Here is a 16,628-nt window from a genome sequence, read left to right as displayed (position 1 = left end):
CGGTCCTCTCTCTCACAGGAACTCCACCTTCTCCCAACTGCAGGGAGTGTTGGGAGGGAAAACCAAGCTGTTGAGAAACCTGACCCAGAGTGCCATGTACAAGCCTTCCCCACCCAGCACAAGCTGGCCTCCCTGGGGACACTGATCTCTGAATGATGCAGCCAGGCAGCTTCCACCGAGAGCTCAAAGCTGGTGAGAATCACATGTGCAACCAAAAATCAGACTAGTGCTCTACTTGCTGCACCCATGAATAAGGCAGGCTCCACACTGCAAAAATGCATTTGCAGACAAGTCCCTTCAGTTCTTCTCCTTACCCACATACTCTGCAAATGTTTACACACATGAGATTACACCAGCAGTAAGGACCCATCAGACACCTGGAGGATAGTGTGTACAGTTAGGTATCACATGGCCGGTAAAGGGCCACACTCTGCAGACCAGCTGGTGGCTTTGTGGAGTACTCAGACACTTCCCAGTTGCATCAAGCAGTCAGCACACCTGTGCAGCAGCCAGAGCAAAAGAGATCTGGCAGAGCTGCTTGCTCCCCACCTCCATTTGGGGCCAAGAAAGCAGCTCAGATGCATGCATGGTGGCAACTCAGGTAGCCCTTGTACTCCTCCATGGACTTGACTTGGACTTGACATGGACTTGAGGCTCCCCCCGGGTCTGCATCTGTCTCTGGGAGAGGTGGCTCCTCTCCCCACCTCCACGGGAGATGTCCCAAGCCACAAAGAAGAGAAGGGCTGTAGCCAGGGGAGGATGGGGGACAGAAAGTGAAGACCAGGCCAGCTGTAGAGAGGACAGTTCAGACCACCACAGCCGTGCAGGACATGAGCACAGGATCCCCCCTGTCATGTCAGAAAGCTCTGAGGGATTTATTTTACAATACAGATGAAAAGCATTGCATTTCACCAAAAGAGCAAGGAGGAAAACTGTTTAGCACTTAAAATTACAGCATTTCTAGGCCAGTGGCACATGAGCAGAAGGAGAACAGCATCTGTGACTTCACTGGATGCTGCTGCTCAGTGCAGGCTGACCATGGGGCCATGCCAAATGGTCACTTCAACTGGAGACCAGAGAGGGACAGGATGGGAGAAGTGCCTCCTTTAACCTTGGCCGCGACATTCCTGCTCCTCAGGGGGAATTGGAGAGCGAGTCACATCCTCTGTGTCACCCCACATCCTGCCCACACTCCAGACACGCAGGGAAACGATCATCATCCGTCACTGCGCCACAGCCCTGGCCTCCAGAGCCCCTCCTCCCTGTCTGGGCACAGGACTCACTGCAGCAGCCAAGAAAGGAGACGGCAGCGCACACACTGTCTCAGCTCATACCCAGCTGGAGCAAAGTCGTCATCCGTCACATCTCTGAGCCATACTGCACACCAGACCTCAGATGACAGAGGCACACAGCTTTGTGCTGTACCACTTGTGGAGGATGAAGGCATCCTAATCTGGCCCACCTGGGATGCCGCAGGGGAAGAGCATTGGCAGCACGCACCCCACCAGCTCACTGTCCCCGGGGTCAGCAGTCAGAGGAGGACACAGCATGTGGGAAGCCCTTCAGCAATGTCAAGCTGGCACAACCGGCCAAAACTTTTCTCCCCTTGGGAGAGCCAGGATGATAAGTAAGTTGAACCCATCACTAAACCATTTATCTATGATAAACTTCAAAGAATAGGAATTCCATTAGTCTCCAGCATGCCAATGGAGGAACCGGGGAAGCTGGGAAGACCCACAGCATCCCCACCTAACCTCAGACACCGACCACATCGCTCAGTGTGGTATCTAAATGCTGCAAGCACAGCATGGGAGCGGGCTAAGGCAAGACCAACAACATGCTGGGGTTTAAGCTATTCATTGTAAGGGATGACATGCATCCCCTGGGACAAGCTTGGCTTCTGCTGCTGCAGAAAGAGCAACTCCCTCCTGCTCAAGCATTGCCCTCCCACCAAGAACCCCCCATGGAGAGGAGGAAGAGTGGCCAGGGTGCAGCAAATGCCAAACATTTCCGCTCCAGGGAAGCCACATTCCCTCTCTCCCACCCCCACTGGCTTTCCTGCAACGCAAAGCCTGATGCTTTCCCACGCACGCTCACCCTGGCTCTCCAGCCTTGGCCACCTTGCTTCACTAATGGTTTAAACCTACAAGATATTTAAGACTCATAGAAGTTCCAGCTTCAGGACTGCTGCTCAGCCCTTCCCTGGAAATCCCTGTTTCTCCAGATAATGGCAGAATCACGCCTGGACAAGTAAAGCTGGACAAAGCAAACAGTTCTCTGCTGGGTGCTACTTGCTGAGACACGCACCTCTGGGCATCCCCTCTCCAGCCTCCCATTCCTGTCAGGCGCTTCAGGCTCATCGGTGGCTACTCCTGTTGCAAGAGGCCAGGAGGTTCCTCGTGACAGAAGGCTGGGCATAAAGGCTCTGGTGAAATGGCCCTTTGGGAAACCCTGGCCTCCATCTGATTAGATACAGGCGGCCCAGGCTTCCAGGAGCAGCAGGTTAATCAGTTAATGGCTGAAAGGATCCTGGGTGATGTGCTGCGCATGCCGCTGGGCAGCCCCAGCCCCACAGCCCCCGGGGCAGCCACTCCTTCCTCGCCAGGGCCAGACCTGGGAAAACATCTGTTCTGATAAAGAAAGTGCTTCGCTGGGGAGGGGGAGGCCCCAGCCCATCAGCCGCTCCAGCCCACCGACAACCAGCTGCTCTGAGGGGCTGCCAGTTCCCTCACCCCCTCACCGCACCCAGGACACGGCAAGGGCCAGACACCGGGTTTAAGGGCTTGGAAAGCAGTCAGGGGTTGGAGGGTGGGTGATGTCTGATGGGGTTGGAGGGTGGGTGATGTCTGATGGGGTTGGAGGGTGGGTGATGTCTGATGCCCCTGGCCCCACACAGGAGGCTTTCAGAGCTCTGCTGCAGACCTCGGGATGGCCCGGTCACCCCACTGTGCCAGAGCCATGGGCACCTGCTGTCGCCCACGGGGCCAGGAAAGGCAGCCCCAGCCTTGCACCCGCTTGCCCCTGACAACCAAAGGCAGCATCAGGCTGGGCTGGAAACCTGTGTGCGCTCAAGCAAGGGAAGAGGCAAAATTTCGGGGGGGTCTGCGGTGTGCACAGCACCCGGCCACGTTGCGTTAAGGCTGCACACCGCTTCGCCCCCCGCTCCGGGCAGCGCAACGCCCCACACGGCTGCTGTAAACCCCCGAGGACAGGGCACTGCGGGCAGGCGCGGGCCCAGAGCCCTCGTCTGACAGGTCTGAGCCTGGCCCCGGAGCAGCCCCGCTCTGCCCGCCAGCGTGAAGGTGACTGGGCAGAGGCCCCGCGGGGGCCAGGGGCTGCGGCGACGCTTCCCGGCCGCTCGCCGGCTCGGGGCGGGCCCGGTGCCACGTGCGGCGGGCCGAGCTGCGACAAGCACACGGGCAGGAGCGGGCTCCGCTCCCTGCAGTCGCCCCGGGGGGTTAAAGCAGAGTGCGAGCCGTCTCCGCGCAGCCATGACTATCATGCGACAAATCCTCTCCTCCCGCAAGCAGCCCCCAGCCGGAACGGCTGGCACCGCGCACCGCCCGGGCCCGGCCTCCCGTAACCCCTTCGGCTCCTCACCGGGGGCTGCCCGGTGCCGCGCTGGGCCTGGCGGGCGGGCGGCGACAAACCCCCCCCGCACCTCAGCGCTCAAGAAAAAAAGTGCAGCCGGGACCGCCCGGGCGAGGGGGGGGCGGGGGCGCAGCATCCCGCGGCTCCGGGGGCGCACCCGGCACCCCCCGATGCCCGTCCCACCGCGGGACCTGACCCTGCCGGCCGGCGCCCCCGGGCAGGGGCGGGCAGTCCCGAGCCGCTCCGGTCCCCGCCGCTGCCCACCTGGCAGAGGGAGGCGTCCATCGGCGATCTGTCCCCGCACGGAGCGCTGCCGGCCGGCTCTCAGCGCCGCATCGCCGCGGCCGGGCAGGCACCACGGCTCGCCGGCCCCGCGCCGCGCTGGCTCCGCCTCGCTGGGCAGCGGGGAGCGGCCGGGCCGCCCCGCTCCGCCCCGCTCCGCCCCGCTCCGGGGCGCGGGGAGCGCGGCCGCGCAGCTCGGCGTGTGCCTGGGAGCGGGGGAGCTGGTCGCGCTGCCTGGGGAGCAGCCAGCAGCTCAGCACGGGGATGCTGGAAAGGGTTTGGGGTGCGGGGGGCGCCGGCTGAGCCCGAGCGGCCGGCGGCACCCACGGCCATGCAGTGGGGACCCCCTCTGTACAGCCGTAGCGGCCAAGTGAGGGCTTTGGAGAACAACTGGTGTCACTGGAATAGCAAACATGTCGGGGCTGGGGTCCTCTAGCAGGTCGTCATAGCGCCATAAAGGGAGAGAGGCCGTTAACAGGAATCCTGATAGACCTTCAAAATGATTTCTCTGAGATCTGCAACAGCTGGCATAGAGCAAGAGGCTGGGTGAAGCTGTCAAAAAAGTGTGGCCAGATCATAGTCCACAAGTGCCTACACTGCAAGGGTGTTTCTTGCAGTAAGAAATTATTTCTTTATTCTGAAAGAAAGGAGATCTAACGGGGGGGGGGGGGGGGGGGGGTAACGACACACCTACACGGGATGGGGACGACACGGGATAGGACACTCACACACAAGGGTTTTTGGTTTTGTTATTTTTGTCAGTAATGTGCTCTTTTAGCTACTTTAAACTCAGAGAGGATTCTGAGAGAGATGACAGTATCTTCTCCAACCTCTGGCCCAAGACAGAGTCACACCTAGGCCACTGTCTAACCTGTGATGACGACCCCCACCAGACTCTTCCGCCTTCACTGTCTGGACCCTTTGGTAGGGTTTCCTAATATATGAGTCACTGTCAGTGTGTCTTTCTGTTTGATACCAAGTCACTGAGAGCTACTCCGAGCATGACTATCCAGCCCCTTTTGTACTTGTGCTGGATTAGCTTAATCTACACCACTTTCCTTGTTTTATGAAAACATCATGCAAGACGGCGCCAGAAACCTAACTACAGTCCTTATCTCACATCTAATACTTCCATCCGCAAAGCCAATTACCCTGTTAGTGAAGGGGATTAGATCAACTCAACAGCGACGTGTCCTTGACAGTCCTCTCTGCAGCCACGCATTTGTCATCAGGCTGTTTCTGCCATGGCCAGCCTTTTCCCTGTGGGAGGACCGTTCATCCTCTGCTGTCACTGCTTCTTCAGACTATTTTGGTTGTCCAGCACCAAGATGTCCCCTCCCAGATTTCTCCAGTGGAGAAACTTTGGCCATGGTTCCTGTCATCCAGGGCTGTGTTACCCATCAAGGCATGACCCTCACAGCTGTATGTCAAGGGAGATCTGACAATAAAGTGGCAAACTAGCAGAAAACCTATTCCCAGCAAACACACCAAGCAAACCAAATGCACTCGTCATAAACTCAGGGCCTTACCCTTGTTTCCCAGGCCAGGGTCCTCATGAGCTCCCTTTCCTTTTACCGTCTATCAGCTCCCAGACGCACACCATGGAAAAAATTTCCCCACACACCATGGAAGAAATTTCTAAGCCCGTAACTGCTCATTTTTCAGCATGGTGACAGTGGTGCAGCACATGTATTGCTGGGCTGTAAGGGAGCAACTGCTGTTCCAGCCTGTCAGACATCCCTCCAGCTCTGAGCCAGGAGGCTAACAGGGCTTGGAAAGCCCAGGGTGAGCTAAGGAACCAGTCTTTCAAAAGACAAGGTTTTTAGGTATTAAACTAGTGTTGAGTGACACCTTCTAAGAGGGAAGAAGAAGGTGGCTCAACCCGCTCCTTAGAACAAAGTAGCTTTCCAAAGTATCCATGCAGTAAATGCTGGATTCCCCATATGCATCAGCAGTAGCTGTTGCTGTAAGCCCTGTGCTCCATCAGCCTAGTAGGAAAGGTGGCAAGAATCTTGATAAGAAACTTGTGCCTGGTATTTTGTCCTTTCTGTTACAGGGTTAAATTCATACAGCCCAGCTGGAACCAGGGATGTCTGAACTGTCTCCTAAATCTATTTAGGCACTGCTCGCTGGGAAGGGGTGGCTACCACCATCTCCTTCTTCACAGAGCTTTGATAAGCAGGTGGGTGCTGACTTGCCATTGCTGGCCACCTGGATGCTGCCACCACCACATGTCTGGCACCTCACCCCTGCACCCCAGCAGTTCTGGGGTGCCACATCAGTGACATGATGAACACGAAGCAGTCAGCGAGGGCTGGCATGGACCCCACCACTGAGGACAAGCCTGGGACCTCTCTCCAGCCCATCACCACCCCTCTCCACCTGAAGGCTGCCTCCTGCCCCAAACCTGGATCAGCAGGACTGACCACATGTTCAACAGTGGTGACGGAAACCCATTGAGATCCCAGACCTCCCTCCAGCCCAGCTGCAGAAAGGCAGGCACAGAAACCAGGGTGCCACTGCTATTCTCCTCTGCTTGTCAGCAGAGAGCCGGGCTCTGACAGAGGAGAGCCAGGGAGGGTGGGTGCCAGGGGGTCTGAGCGATGAGCTATTCCTGCATCCGTGAAAGGAGCAGCCCTCCGGTGCTGCAGGCAGCAGAGCCCCGCACCCAGCCGTAGCAGCAGCAGACAGTGAGTCAGCTTCCTGCTGGGCTTTCCACACCGAGGGAAAGTCGGTGGAGGACTGGCAGGAACAAGCCAAGGCAGGAATTTGTCCTGGACACCAGACAATATCCTCATTTCCTCCTCTGCCACGGGTCTGGCATACCGCTGGGAGGCGGGCAGGCCAGCATGCCCCCGCTGCAGGCGGTGAGCATCTGTCAGGCTTGCTCTCCCATCGCCTGTGAAGGAGCAAGCTGTGACACTTTGGCCGGAGGTGCCACCTCCCCAGTGGCTTATCAGAGCAGGGCTCAACTTGTAGGGTGGGGAACTGATCTCGTCTGCCATCATCCCTGGGATGATCTCACTCAGGAGAGCCAGCAGCAGAGGCAGGACACCTTGGACCCAGCCGGAGGCATGGGGAGTCACAGATGCAGAAGGAGGGCACCCATGCTCTGCCATGCATCGCCACCATTGCAGATCCCTCTGCCAGGCCCTGCTGCTTTGCCAGGGCTACCAAATCCTTCCTTGCCCAAAGCACAGGACAGCCAGAGAGGGTTCTCCAAAGGGGGAGAACTACTGAGAAGCAACAACCAAAAATCAAGCATATCCCCTTGCAGGAGTGGCCTGACCCTGTCAGCACCAGACAACGAGGCACTCTCCCAACACAGACCACACGTGTGCAAGGGGAAGGAGAAACACAGCAGGGCACTCACTGACCCCTCAGCTCTGACCCCCTCCACACTCCAGTTTCACAATTGCTTGAAATTGGCCTAAAAATTGATTCTTGAAAAGGGCAGTTCCCTCTCTCCTCCTGTTCCCAGCCTGCAGGGAGCCTGGCCACAGCTCAGACCCAGGTAGGGCCTGGCCAGGCCAGCTCAGGTTTGGACTGCCTGAACTCAGCACAAAGCTGTGGACCTCTCCTCCTCCCTGCTGCTCACAAGCCAGCCCAGTTCCCTGCAAGTTGAGGATGGAGGTGATCAAAGCCACACCAAAGCTCTCCCTGCCCGGGGCTGCTCTAGGGCTCTGCAGCAGGAATTAGCCCAGGCTCCTTGGGGACAGGATCATGTTTGTACCAGATGTGTCCCTGCTCCTGAGGAATGTGATTAAAGCCGCCTGAAGAGACTTTCACAGGGTCACACCAAGCACTGTGGCACCTGCTCACCCGGAGAGCAGGAGTGTGAGGGGGAACTCTCCTTGCAAGGGGGGAATGACACGAGGTGGGGGGGCTTTATCTGTCCTGGGCACTCCACTGGCTCCAGTCTCACTTCAGCCACCATTGGCAGTGAGCCCGTCTTACTGAGCACAGAGCGCTGCCTTTGCACACTACAGAGCCAAGGCTGACTGAACCCCTGCGTAGTCTGACCACAGTGGGAAAAGGTTTTATCCCATCCAGACACAGGAATGCCCTCCAGGCCTGCCCTTTCCCCGTAGGTCAGGAAAACAGGATGTCTTCTTCATTTTCAGCCTGAGCACAAGAGCAGAGAGCTGGAGCCAACAGGCCCAGAGGGTGGATGCTGGGAACATCCACCCCACTGTCACTCCACCACTCCTTGACCCGACCATCCTCCTGAGCCGCATCACAGCCCAGCACTAGCTGTGTCTTTCTACCAGCCCCATCTGCACTTGGCCGTGCTGGATGGATCAAACCCATAATCAAGTATCTCCAGCTTTCTCTGCAAATAGCAGTCCCAATCTTGTTCCCCTAGCCCAATCCTTCCCTCCCTTCTCTGCCACATCCCTGGCCACACATCCAGCTCCTGGCAGCAAGGAGACAAGGTTCCCTGCCACTGCTCCCTTCACGTTGCCACAGGTTTGCCTGGGGCCAAAACATATCTGTGTGTGGCTTTTACACCTTGGTCATGAGAAATGCAGTCCTGGCAGTGAGCAGTGAGATCGCTGAATAAGAAGAGAGCTGAGCTGCACAAGGCTATAATTACAGTAGGAACATGTGGGGATGAGGCCAGCCAAGCGCATCCACCTAATTTCCTCTCCTATTAAGCCTGCCCTGCTTTTGTTTGACCCAGACCAAGCCTTGCTATTAATGGCATGATGCTGTGGAGGTCACAGATGGTTCTGTTACAAACAGCCTTGCGGATTCTGCTCAACTGAGTGTATAAGCAGGGCTTTGCTCACCATTACTGCAGGATTCATGCTGTAGAAAGTGTGTCAGCCAGCTGTAGTGCAGGCGTTTCCCAGACTGGGCTGTTCTACCAGACACGAGAAGCTCTCTTGTCTTTGTCTCCGGCTGCACAATAAACTCAGGCAAGCAAGCAAGGAGGTTAAATGGTGTCACATTGCCACACCTGGCCATGGCCAAGGTCTGCTGATGGGTGCTGGTAGCCAGAGCTCAGTGCATTTCCTCTTCCTGATCTCACCTGTGCAGCTTCAGCAAAATCATTTCTATGCTAAAGGGAGAGCTCTTCTCGCTGTGCACCTGCAGTCAAACCGATGCCAGTCCCTGCCCTGCTTTGGTGTACGTGTTCTATATAAGTTTCCAGGAGGCAACCTGCAATGCTGGGCTACTGGGTTAGCGAACCAAAGGAGCAGGCGAGGCTGTGCTAGCACCTCCTGTCTGCCAGAGTGCCCGGTTTTGAGGTCCATTTCAGGGCTGAAAAGCAAGTGCAGCCCCAGTTCAGAGCACCAAGAACCAGCCCCATCATCAGGCCATCTGTCCTTGCTGAGAATGAGAGCCTGTCACAGCAGGGGCTGGCTGCTCCCCAGCCTCTCCCACTGCTGGTGACGTTGCCGTACCCTGCGTGCTGGAGAGGGGGACATCCTCCAGGGACACCAGGCTCATAGATGAAGGCAATCATCCAGCTGGGGTCCTGCCACAGAGACTGCAATGTCGGCCCCCCCCCCTGCAGAAGTCACAAGAGAAGGATTACCCTTCTGTCCTGTTCAGCGGCAGGGTCACATCTGGCGGCCCATGGCCCAGGAGGACACAGAGCAATGTGGCAGGAGCGATGGAGGATGCTGTGCAGCACAGGTGCTCAGCATTTCCCATTGTGCTGGCTACTGCATGGCCCCCTCTGAGAGAGGCAGGACATTGATGGGTGCCAGCCCACCTCCCTGTTCCTCCTTACAGGGAAGAAACTTTGGCAGTCATGTTTCAGAGCTCAGGCTGAGCCTTCCCCATCCTGACCTTACAGCATCATTGCCCCTCTCTTCAGGAGAGCTCATGTGAGCCCCCTCTGCACAGCAAGACATGGCAGCTTGTGGGTAGGTACACCCCAGCCAAAAGCATGCACCCCGACCGGGGAACCTTGCACAGGCAGAGGAGAAGTATCCCAGCGCTGTCCTCATGGAATTGCTCCTGGCCGGGGCCCCCTGGTTCCCTCCCCATGGGGTCCTGGCACCAGGCAGGAGGGCTGGGCACAGCCCCAGCAGCTCTCTGAGAAGGAAGGACTTGCTCGCTGAGGAGGCTGAAGCACCGTGGTCAAGGGTCCCGCTCCCACGGGCAGCCGGGAAGAGGTGGAAGGGGAACTGTTGGTGTCAGACTCCTGTTCCAGAGATGCTGTCCCTGTCAGAGGTTTCTAACAGAGGATTTGCTCCCATTTCCCCTTCTCACTCCCTCAAGAGACTATTTACTTCTCCTGAGAGTCCTTTTGGGGAGCAGTCCTAGCACAGGCACCTCAGTGAGCTGGAGAGCTGAAGAGCTCTTCAAGGACGGGGCTTTGGGAGGGGCAGGACAGGGGCACAAGGTAGCAGGCAGGCAGCCAACCACCCAAGGCTAAGGAGGCTCTCTCTTGCCAAGGCCAGGCAAGCCTTTGGGATAAGTTCAGAGCCATGCACAGGAGTACTCACTTATATTGAAGAAATGTGCTATCCAAGCCTGTGCCCAGGAGTCAGGCAACGCTGCAAGAGGAGCATCCTTTGCAAAGACCTGTGTGTGGGAGAAGTGCTGGAGGGAATTGCATCTCTGCCCTGTAGCTCCGTGGCAATGCCCGTGGGGCTGGGAACCATCTCCGGGAAAGGCTGGCTCTGGCATGAGGGACATGCCCGAACCTGCCGTTCCCATGGGGAGAAAGGTGTGTGTGCATGCCCGAGGAGGGCAGGTTCCTCCCCTGGCAGGCAGCAGGGCCCAGATCAGCCCTTTCTCCTCTCCCTGGTGCTTCTCCTGGGGCTGGTGAGTCCCTTCTTTTGAGTGGTGCAGAGGGGAGGTGGATGGAGGGCAGAAGGGGGCAGGGAGTGTGGGGCTGGAGCTGTGGCAGGGATGTGCGGGATCACCAGTGCTGGGCAGCACTCGCTGGTGGTCCTCAGCATCTGCAACAGCGACCTGGGCCCTGGCAGCCATGAGCTGGGGCTGCTCTTTAGCTGGTCTCTGGGGCTTCACGCACAGGCATCTTCCCCCTTAGCATCCGCTCTGGTCTCCCCAAACTCATGTTTAAACAAAGCCACTTGCAGACACTTGCTGGGAAGGCCAATGCAAGCAAAGCCACTCACCCCTGCCACGGTGTGAGGCATGTGCCATGCTGCTGCCTCCTGACGTTTTTGCCTGCCTCCCCAGGTGCAGGGCTTTCAAACCCTCCTCACAGAGCAGAGGAAAAAGCATTTTAAAATTTATTTTAGTGGTCTGTGTGCCTGAAAAGCAAACACCAAAGCCCAGGTAAGGACTTCCAGATATACAGAGATAAGAGGAAACTTTGCCAGGGGCACTGATTCCCAGTTTTGCCTTGGGATGGTCTTAGCCAGCAATTTCCCAGCCGTACAGCCATGTGAATGGGTGCCAGTGGTATCTCACAACAGAGGTGTGCCAGCCCCTCCTGGCTGTGGAGAATAAAAATAGCTGAAGAAGATAGCTAGAGTGTACTTGAACCCGGGTGGCAGAAACAGAAACCCAAATAGTTTGCCTAAACATGCAATGGTTTAAAATAATACAGTTGATAGCTTTGGGAACAGACCTCCTATTTTTAGTTCTCCAGAGAGACAAGGGTGGCAGCTTACTTTTGTAAAGATAAACCTCTTCTCAAACATCAAAGAGGTGGGAGAAACTGCCGGTCAGAGTGCAGTCCTGGTCTGGCATGACTAAGTCCCCTTCCAGGGAGCCGGAGAATACCTGCCCCATCCCAGAGCATCCCCCAGGCAGCTGGGGGGCTGTGGGCACCCAGAGTATTCTCCGCCACCCGCATCAGCATTCTCTGGGGCTGCAGGCAGCTTCTTGGCTCCTCTCCCCGCACTGCACTGGCACTGGCATTTCGTCGTTCAGCTTCCTCCTGGTGTGGCAGTACCCAGCAGCCTCTCCCTCTTCCTCTGGTCCCACAAAAGTGAGGGTACCCCACTGGGCTCACCCCTTGCAGCTGCCTAACTCCTCCCACCCCAGACCATCCCTCTTGCCCTCTCCCCACCCATCCACTGTCTCCTCTCCATCAGAGCAACCAGGACTAACTCATCTGAGCTGGCCAGATGTCTCATCCTTCGAAGCAGCACGCCAGCCTTTGATAGCACAGTCTGCTGGCTGAGCCCATGCACGACCCAGACCAGAGCCCCTGCAGCAATCCTGCCTGCACCATTGTGATGCAGTGCATTTTCCAGCACATCCAGGGCCCAGGACCGTGTGGGTGAGCTGCAATCCTGTCTGTCTCCTCTCCATCGTCGTGGCCATCCATGGAAGCCCTCTACTCTGCCCTCGAAGGGGAGATCAGTGCCTTTGTGAGGCATGTGCAGCAGTGCCAGCAGGGCTTCGACCTGCACAGCTTGTACCAGGTGCTGCTGCTGGTGCTGCCGCAGAGCCCCTCGGGGCAGGTGGAGAGCTGGCAGCACCTGCAGAGGCTTGTCCAGTGCTGGCCCAGCTCGGCCAGCCCTGATGTGTCCAGCTACGTGGGCTGGCTGGCCTCGTACTTGCAGCACTTGAGCACGCTGAAGGAGATGTTCGACGCCAGGGTGGTGGTCCCACTCTGTGAAAACTTGTACATGCACGAGGAGCCAGATGCCCACCCCAACCAGCAGTCCCCCTCAGCATCCATCCCGCGCCTGGCCACACAGCTCTTCACCCACCGGCGTAACTGGGGGCTTCTGCTGCAGGGGGGGCCCCTCAGCGAGCGGGTCTTCAGCCCCTGGAGCCTGCGTGACCTGCATGGCTTCGCTGGTGTGGGGCCCTTTGTGAAGGTCTTGCGGCTGGTCCCTGATGTCTTTCACCAGAGCTTGGCCATGGCAGAGCTCGCCTGGCAGTGGGTCTGTCTCCATCGCAGCAGGTACAGCCTCTCCTGGCCACCATCACCATCACTATCACCATCACAGCCACAGCAGCCACTGGCTCCCAGCACTGTGCAGCCCCCACTGCATGGCAGGGCCCCTCAGCAGCCCAGCTCTCCCCTGAGCTTGCCCGACCTCTTGGTCCCGCTGCGGTCCTCAGGCACAGGGAGCAGCGCGAGGGTGCTGCGAGCCCAGCTGCGGGAGAGCCGAGAGGAGCTACTGGCCCTGCGGCACCGCGGGGAGCGGGCGGCCGCCCTGCATGCCCAAGTCTGTCGTGTTGCCCAGCGCATCCATGTCCTGCGCCGGCAGCAGCAGGGTGAGAGGATGGAGCTGGCCCAGCACTGGCAAAGCCCAGATACGGGTATGGGAGGTCACTGGCACCAGGCTGCCCTGGCTGAGGAGTTGCAGAAGAGCCTGGAGCTGGAGGAGTACCACCACAGCATCCTGGAGGCCGACTGGCTGCTGGAGCTGGAGGTCAGGCCCATCCTTGTCCGGAGGATTGATGCGGTAAGGGGCATCTGTTGGCTCTGCTTGCACTCCCTACCCTGCATCCCAGGGTGAGAGCCTGGGGATGGGCTGGGGAGCTGCATGGAAAGGGCTGGACATGGATCTTGTGGAACTGGGTAGAGCCATAACCTCTCCAGTCAAAACTGATGGTCCATTGGGCAGCCCTGGGCATTCAGATGTGAGGAAGGAGAGCCATGGACTGGGGAATGGGAGTGTTTCTTAATGTGATGGAGCAGCCTGTGGGAAACATTCATGGATGCTCCCATCCAGCCCACCTGGATGCTCAGGAGATGGCCACCCATGCTGCCTCCTCTCCTGCAGGTTCAGCAGTGCTGCCAGGACCTGGAGAGGATGCTGCGAGGCCAGGCACTGCCCATCTCACAGAGGGCCCATCTCAGAAGCAGGATGGCCACCACCCCTGCGCCCGGGCGAACTCAGCCCTCTCTCACATGCCCCATGGCAGCAGCCAGCCCCAGGAGCAGCCAGTGGCCCTGACCACGGGAGGTGGGACCACCACCTGTGGCCAGCAGCAGCACCCAGAGAGCATGCCTGGAGGACATCCAGCCCATCACAGGGTTGGCAGCCAGCAGCTCACGGGGACCTGGCTTGGCTCCTGCCTGGGAAGAAAGCGTGGAGAGAACATGTGTTTAATGAGATGTTTTCTCCGTGCTCAGCCTGTGACCCTGCCGTTCGGTGTGTGGCTACAGGCTGGGTAAAACGATGAGCACTGAGTGCTGCTGAACACGCAGGCACACACATACGTGTGTGTATGGACTCAAGCAGGCATGAGTGCACGTTTCTGGTTAAATATGGGGCTCAGCCTTCTGTTTCTAAGAGCCAGCATGGAGGCTCCAGCTGGGCCCACAGTAAGCAGCCTGCTTGGCGATGGTGGTGGAGAGCCCACCTCAGTGCTGGTAGTGGGTGACACAGTGACAGTCCCCACTGGCTAGGGCTTGCTCCCTTGTGGGCTGCTGTTGTGGGCAAGAAACAGTTTTGTGTCAAGGAATTTCAATCAGTTTAATTTATTACCAATTAACAAAAGCGGAGAGCCAGACACAGTTCCTGTGAAGAGTTTATTGGTGTAGCTGTTTCCACTACAGTCAGAGGAGTCACAATGCACAGCGACAACAGGCCTCCTACACTACATGGGGAGGACACGACACACACAGCCACAGACATACAGAGACACTTGTCTCTCTGCCCCAGGCCCTGCGGTGGGGCCAGGCTGTGGGGCAGGAACCTGCCGCGTGGGGAGGTTTCTCTCTCTGGTGGGTTATTTCTGCAGCCTCCCAGGGAAGGTGTTGGACCCTCCCAGTAACGAAGCACCCACCTTCTCTCGCAGGAGCCAGGCTGATAAGTAGGAACTGGGGCAGCGGCTTGTCCCAATCCAATGGTGAAGCGAGCATCCCAGCCTCCTCCAAGAAGGCCACTCTGGCTCTGACCATCAGGGAGAGGCTTGGGTGCCCATGTCCTCTGGCACTACCCTCAGAGCTGCCACAGGCAGCAAGGGTACCATCGGCAGTTTCTGAGGCAGCTCTGAACGAGGGCTGCTGGCCTGGGAGAGCCCGGGGACAGTCCAGCCAGGCAGAAAGGTGTTTGGAGCTGCCCAGAGTGATGGGGGCTGAGTGCTGGGCATACTGAATGCTGCTCCTTCCTACTTGGAGGGCACCCCTGGATGTGAAAGGTCACCCTGGAATGGCAGCAGAACTGAGGCTGGGGGTTTCAGTGACTTCCTTGTAGGGCTGCAGGGAGTCAGACCCAATGGATGACTGCACAGGGAAAGGGAGAGGACCCAAAGGACTGTTTAGTGCTCCAGCACTGCATCTCTTGTATTAACTTCTTAAATAACATTTGTTCTCAGGGACAGGAATGTGGAGATCAGGAACCAGGATGCAGCCCTGTGATAAGCTTTTACCCCTGCAACCTCTGTGGAGGTGCAGAAAGGCACAGGAATCCTCTTAGTCTCCACAGGAGGGCAGGCACTGGGGGCTTCAGGATACCTGCTTGTCCCCAGCCTTCCCTCCCTGTGTGGTTTTCTGTTGGGAAAATTGTGAGGAAGCAAACAGCCTCCCCCATGCCGAGCAAGAGCTGAAAACAGTCCTGTGGGAGGATGGCTGGACAGATGATGGTCTGGAGGATAGTGCCAGGGTGCTGGTCCCTCCTTGCCCATCTGTCAGGCTGCAGCAGCCGTTGACCAAGGGCTGTGGCACAGGCCCAGCGTGAGCACTCCTGGAAGTGGGCAGAGGGAGCAGGAGCAAGGCATTCACCAGCCAAGGAAGGAGGCTGCTGGCCTGGGAGAATCCCACTGGCCATCTGCAGGCAGCATCCAGCCCATCCTTGTGACCGCTCGGTGGCACGTGGTGCTGAGACACCCGAGCTCCATGGTAGTGGAGGGGGACACAGTGGCACCAGCTGGCATGGCTCCCCTTCATCACCTGGAGACGAGGCACAGGCCACCTCCAGCAGGGAGGGGGCAGACCCCTGACCCACGGGCACTCGGGACCCACGCAGCTTTGGGATGTGAGAGGTATCTCCCAGCCCACCAGGTCTAAGAGGAGAGAGACTCACAGCCTCTGCTGAGCGAGCAATGGAGCAGCAGGAGAGAGGGCTGCTTCCTGCGGGGCTATGGAACAGCCATTTGTTGGTCCAGGCAAGAGATCGCGTGACTCATGGCAAGTCTCCAGTTAGTCCTTGGCAGGGATGAGCAGGCATGAGTGGCCCGTCCCATGAGCTGGGAGGACAGCTTCCACCTCACACAGGCATGTGCAGCTCGTTGTACTCATCCCGGCCGTCCTCATCAAAGTTTGGCTCTGCATCCTCCGAGTCCAACTGGGGAAAGGCAGAGACCGGGCTCTGAAGGCCACAGCTGCCCCCAGCATGGGGTCAAGCCTGGCATGGAGGGATTCAGCACCCAGCGAACCAGGCAGCTTGGCTGCACTGGGAAGAGCAAAGCTCTCCCTCCTTCCGCTCCCAACAGGCTCCTTTTTTTTTCTCCTCATGCCCATCCATGTATTCCCAGCCTGATACCCTTTCCTATAAGTGTTCTTGTTGACAGTGCCCCATCACTGGGACTTTGGTGGAGCACAGCAGCTCCTCCCTCCGCCACTGCTGGCAGCACCCTCTTCTGAGTGCTGCTCCAAGATGCTCTCCAAGAGGAGTTCAGGATGTTGACATCAGCAGGGGAGCTGCCAGCACTCTGGCACTGTGGTTACGTGCTCTTGTGCCAAGCAGCCACAGGTTCTGGTGTGCTGCTGGGCTGTCCTTGCTGCTGTCTCAGTTGGGAAAAGGGGTGTGTCTTGATAAATGAGCCACAAATGGGGAGGAGGATGGAAGGGGAAATCCTTATTCCAGGCCTCTGTGTGGTAGGATCCTGTCTCCTTGCCCTAGGGTGCCCAT

General features: G+C 58.0%; 2 protein-coding genes across 6 annotated transcripts in view; both read right to left on the bottom strand.

Annotated features, from left to right (window-relative positions):
* The window catches only part of LOC141962395 (unconventional myosin-X-like), a 96,036-nt gene extending 92,091 nt beyond the window's left edge, over positions 1-3,945 (bottom strand). Inside the window, exon 1 of the mRNA XM_074910510.1 lies at positions 3,856-3,945. Coding sequence (XP_074766611.1) covers positions 3,856-3,876 — 21 coding nt within the window. The 5' untranslated portion in view covers positions 3,877-3,945. The remainder of the gene's footprint in view (positions 1-3,855) is intronic.
* Positions 3,946-14,299: 10,354 nt separating this feature from the next.
* The window catches only part of SLC4A3 (solute carrier family 4 member 3), a 35,120-nt gene continuing 32,791 nt past the window's right edge, over positions 14,300-16,628 (bottom strand). For all 5 annotated transcript variants that reach the window (XM_074911439.1, XM_074911436.1, XM_074911440.1 and 2 more), the window contains one exon: positions 14,300-16,061. In XM_074911439.1, coding sequence (XP_074767540.1) covers positions 15,984-16,061 — 78 coding nt within the window. In that variant the 3' untranslated portion in view covers positions 14,300-15,983. The remainder of the gene's footprint in view (positions 16,062-16,628) is intronic.

The sequence above is a fragment of the Athene noctua genome, chromosome 7, assembly GCF_965140245.1.
Source record: "Athene noctua chromosome 7, bAthNoc1.hap1.1, whole genome shotgun sequence".
NCBI lineage: Eukaryota > Metazoa > Chordata > Aves > Strigiformes > Strigidae > Athene > Athene noctua.
Note: the sequence above shows the minus strand (reverse complement) of the source record. Positions and strands in the feature narration are given on the sequence as shown.